Source organism: Pinus tabuliformis, chromosome 5_2 (genome assembly GCF_031772625.1).
Source record: "Pinus tabuliformis cultivar Carrire ecotype Pingquan chromosome 5_2, CPIR1, whole genome shotgun sequence".
Lineage (NCBI taxonomy): Eukaryota > Viridiplantae > Streptophyta > Pinopsida > Pinales > Pinaceae > Pinus > Pinus tabuliformis.
This window is the reverse complement of record NC_142306.1, coordinates 387846399-387851034: the sequence shown is the minus strand read 5'-3', so window position 1 is coordinate 387851034 and position 4636 is coordinate 387846399. Positions and strand designations below refer to the sequence as shown.

The 4636-nt window shown below is 42.1% G+C and overlaps 2 protein-coding genes across 2 annotated transcripts; both read right to left on the bottom strand.

The window, feature by feature from the left end:
• Positions 1–241: 241 nt before the first annotated feature.
• On the bottom strand, positions 242–3607 carry LOC149159146 (uncharacterized). Its single transcript, XM_089434204.1, has one exon. It carries the CDS (start codon positions 3605–3607, stop codon positions 242–244), a length of 3366 nt encoding a protein of 1121 aa, XP_089290330.1.
• An 18-nt stretch (positions 3608–3625) lies between these two features.
• LOC149159145 (uncharacterized) lies at positions 3626–4372 on the bottom strand. Its single transcript, XM_089434203.1, has one exon. The coding sequence runs from the start codon at positions 4370–4372 to the stop codon at positions 3626–3628; it is 747 nt and encodes a 248-aa protein (XP_089290329.1).
• Positions 4373–4636: the final 264 nt, after the last annotated feature.

Sequence of the window (4636 nt, the reverse complement as noted above, 5' to 3'; positions counted from 1 at the left end):
CAGCCGAAAACATTTTAGCAGGGGTCTCCTTCAGCAGAAAGAAAACAGCCCCATAGTATGTTTTGGAGTTTAAATCCGGAAAGTAACCAAAATTGAAATAAGTATCAATAAACCTGTTTGCTGTGGTTATATGCCTGTAATTACAAAAAGGGAAATAAAAACTGATATATATGTACACAGAATAACCAAATAGATCCGCTAAAGCTGCTGTCAAGAAGAAGGAAAAGTACAGCAATTTAATTTACTGTAAGAAAGGAGGCTGATGAGAGATGTCTGTCTGACCCTGTCTGGTCTCTGCTACATTCCAACTGCCCATAACCTGTTGAAGACCAGCCTTAGAGAGCTGATCAGCTTCCTCATTCTTGTCCCTGTAAATATGGCAGATAGAGAACCTGTTAAAAGATGCCTTTAGTAATGAAATTTCTTCAACAAGAATCATCAAAATCTGATTTTGACAGGTTGCCTTCCCAGTGACCCAATTTATGACATTTAGAGAATCCCCAAATATCTGAATTGTGTTGATATTTCTGTGAAGAAGCCAGCATAAAAGGTAGCGCAGAGCTGATAATTCAGCGTAATTATTGGTGCCTGTACCCAGTCCAACAGAAGCTTTTATAGAGTGATTCGGATTAATATGAATACACAGGCCAGCGCCCGCCCTGTTGTTTTGGGAAGCCCCATCAAAGAAACCAACGGGAATGCCTTCCTGTATGTTGATTTGATTTTGGATTGGTTTTGGGTTCTTAGCCTCAGGGGGTGGTAAGGCAGAGTAGATAGCCACTATATTAATAGCAGTGACTGAAGGAGGGGTGTCCTTATCTTGGAAAAGACTTTTGTTTCTTGAAAGCCATATACCCCAGCAGAAAATAATAGGCAAATTTCTTAAGTTTCCCTCCGGATATGCATGCCACCATCTCCTCCAGGCTGTCTCCAAGGGATCATTCCCCCACTGAGCTTGTATCTTTAGCATACCAGTGGCCTCCTCCCATACCTTTCTTGAAACAACACAGTTTATGAAGAGATGATTAATGGTTTCATCTTCAGACTTACAAAGGGGACATCTGCCAGGCCCAACCAAGAATCTAGCTTGTAAGATTTCCCATGTTGGGATCTCCCTTTTTAATATGCACCAAAGAAGAAGCCGAGCCTTAGCTGGGCTTTTGAGTTTCCAGATGTTTTTGGCCCACCAATCCGGTACCCCCCAACCTTTCTTTCCCATTAAGAAAAGATAACCATCTTTTGGGGAAAAATTCCCTGTTTTGCTTTGTGCCCACATCAAACAGTCAGGTTCATCTTTTATCCTGACATTTGAACGTTTTAATTCTTGAATGTAGCCCTCCCACTCAACCTTCCATCTGACATTTAACCCCAAATCTACATCATCCTTCCAAGCCTGGCCCCATATAGTAGACTGCCCTACCTTCTCCACCTGATTTAGTGTTGAAATACCTTTACTTTCCAAGTGTTTGAGAATCCCTGGTGATAAAGCATAAGATTCGCTGCATCCGACCCATGGATCTCTGCCAATCCTTACCTTTCTTCCGTCTCCAACTTTCCAAGCTAATCCTTGCTCGATCACTGAAAATGCTTCCACCGTGGCTTTCCAAATGGCAGATATATATTTTGTCTTCTTATTTCGACTCCGAATCCAGTCTTCCATTGGGATAGGGTCAATGTATTTTCTTTTCACCACCCGTGTCCATAAATTTTCCATAGTTATCAACCTCCATCCAGATTTCGCTGCTAATGAGATGCAAAATTCAGGAAATCTTTTAATGCCCCACCCCCCCCATTCTTTTGGTCTGGCCACTTTGTCCCATGCTACCCATGGTAGCACAGAAGACTCCTTGGATCCCGCCCATAAAAATCTGCAGCAAATTCTTCTGATTTTTTCCATTACGCCTTTGGGGATCCAAGTTAGTGCAGCCCAATAAACCGGAATGGCTATCAGCACTGATTTAATTAGGGTCAGCCTGCCAGCTCTGGAAAGCCATCTGAAGCTCCAATGAGTAATTCTGGATTCAATCTTAGCGATAAGCCAGTTCCAATCCTCTTTTTTGTAACCAGTAGGCTTTAACCAAAAGCCCAAATATTTGAAGGGAGAGTCCAGTGGTTGAATGGGGAAAGGGAATAGATTTGCCATTCTATCCCTTTCTCTTCTTTCTATATCCGCCACACACGCATGTGATTTTCTTAAATTTATCTGCATACCAGTTGCTTTAAGAAAAAGGTCAAAGATGCATTTTAGCTCCTTTAGTTCATTAGAGGAACCATTGGTGAAGATCAGTATGTCATCAACAAAAAGAAGGTGTGTGATGAAAAGATTAATTGCTACCTCAATACCCTTTACCTTATCTTCTCTTCTGGCTTTGTGAATCAATCTACTTAGCCCTTCAGCCACAAGAAGAAACAGAAGAGGGGATAATGGGCAGCCTTGTCTGAGTCCTCTCTGGCTGTTGAAAAAAGAAGAAGCTGCACCATTAACCAGAACTGCAAAGCTAACATTTGTAATGCAGCCCATGATCCAGCTAATAAAGGGATAGCTGAATCCCAACTGAGTTAGCAACATTCGCAGATAGAGCCAACTGATCCGATCATATGCTTTAGATAGATCAATTTTTAGAACAACCCCCTTCTTTTTCTTCAATCTGACACTATGAATGACCTCCTGAGCTACCCCAATAGCTTCATGGATTTGTCTTCCATCCAGAAATCCAAATTGCTCCATTGATATATTTTGCGCCAGGACTGGGGCTAGTCTGTGGGCAATTACCTTTGCTATAATCTTGTAGATGCAATTGCACAATGATATTGGTCTGAAGTCTTCAAAACTTTCCGGATCATCCTTTTTAGGAATAAGGGCTATAAAAGTTGTGTTGAAAGGTCTATAAACTTCTCCTTTCTGTCTAGACTCCTCAACTACCTCAGTAATTTCGGAACCTAGTTGGTCATAAAAATGGAGAAACAGTTCTATGGTCCAGCCATCTGGGCCTGGACTCTTATCCTTGCCCATGGTTTTCATAGCAGCTTCAACCTCCTCCTTTGAAACTGGGATTGATAAATCTTCTGCTTCATCTTCCTCAATGAATCTAGGGAAGCTTTGCACAGTTCTGAAGACTTCTGCAATAGTAGCCTCCCCAGAGTCTGTAAAAATATTCTGGAAGTGTCTTTTCCCTAACCCGGAAAGCTCTGGAAAGGATCTGAATTCCCTCCCTTCTTTGTCTTTAAGACTCCAAATAGTATTTGCCGCTTTCCTACCTTTTGCAAAGTTATGGAAAAACCTGGTGTTCTCATCCCCAGATTTTAACCAAATTGCCCTACTCTTGATTCTCCATTCTTCTTCCTTGTCCAAGAGGATTTTATTTTGCTGCTTCTCCAAAAGAAGAATTCTGTCTTTTGTGGCCTGTGATGAGTATCCATCTGTCTCCACACTTTCCATCTGTTCCAGCTCCTTCCTAATTTTAACCAGCTCCTCATTTTGTTTCAGTTTTCTTTCCTTTGCCCAGGAAATTGTGGCTTTCTTCAATCTTTTAAGGTTCTCCATAAACAAAAAACATTTGTCCTCATCTGAATTCTGGGCAGGGTGAACCCATGTTTCATTAAACATCTTGCAGAAAGAGAGATCCTAGAGCCAAGCTGGATTGAACTTAAAAGGGGCAGGAGGTTTGGAAGGAGGAAAAGAAAGATCCAGAAAAACAGGGAAATGATCCGAATTCCCTCTTTCCTCAACCCACTGTCTGAGCATGGGGGTTTTGGCGAGCAAAGATTCAGCCACCAAAAATCGGTCTAGTCTTTTAGCTATCCGATCTTCACCTGCCCTTCGGTTCCTCCAAGTAGGCTTTAGTTTGATCGGTGAAGGATCTGTAAAATTATTATCCAAAATGAGGTTAAAGAAAAAATCTGTTAGAGGATCTTCTCTAGCTGATGGTCCCCATGTTTCTGCTCTGCCTATGGAAAAATTTAAATCACCTCCCACCACCATCAACGGAGATTTCATCACAGATTTTGACATCAAATCTTTCCAAAAAGAATCCCTGCTCTGACATGGCCCATAAACATTTACTAAGGAGACAGGAAAAGAGAAATCTGGCGATACAACCTCCATGCCCATGACTTGTTTCATCCCCCATTGGTTTATAACCTTTACCCGTCCTTCTTTTAAACCAATAGCTATGCCCCCCGAGTGACCAGAAGAGTCAATGGCAGAAAAAATCCACCCAGGCAGAAGGGAATGAAGCATGGCTTCTATCTCACAGGCCCTCCCCAGTGTTTCTTGCAGGAAAATAACATCTAAATTTGAATTAATTATCCACTCTTTCAATGCCAGTTTTTTCGGTTTGCTGGCCAAACCTCTGCAATTCCAAGTTGTCATGATCATTTTATAACACTCTCATGGGGTTTGGCTGCTCTAAGAACCCCCGTAATAGAGTACTGTTTACCATCTGCAACATCCAGTTTAGCTTTAAGTTTTGCCTTGGAAATATCTGATTTCCTACCTCTCTTATTTTTAGGGTGACTCTGAGAAGGGGTTGACCCCAATCCACCTAAAGTCTCCTGCTCACTGAGGATCCCTCCCATAGATCTCAGGTTATAAGGGCAGTGGGGACGAAGAGCTGACTGTGACAGAGGGGGCCAC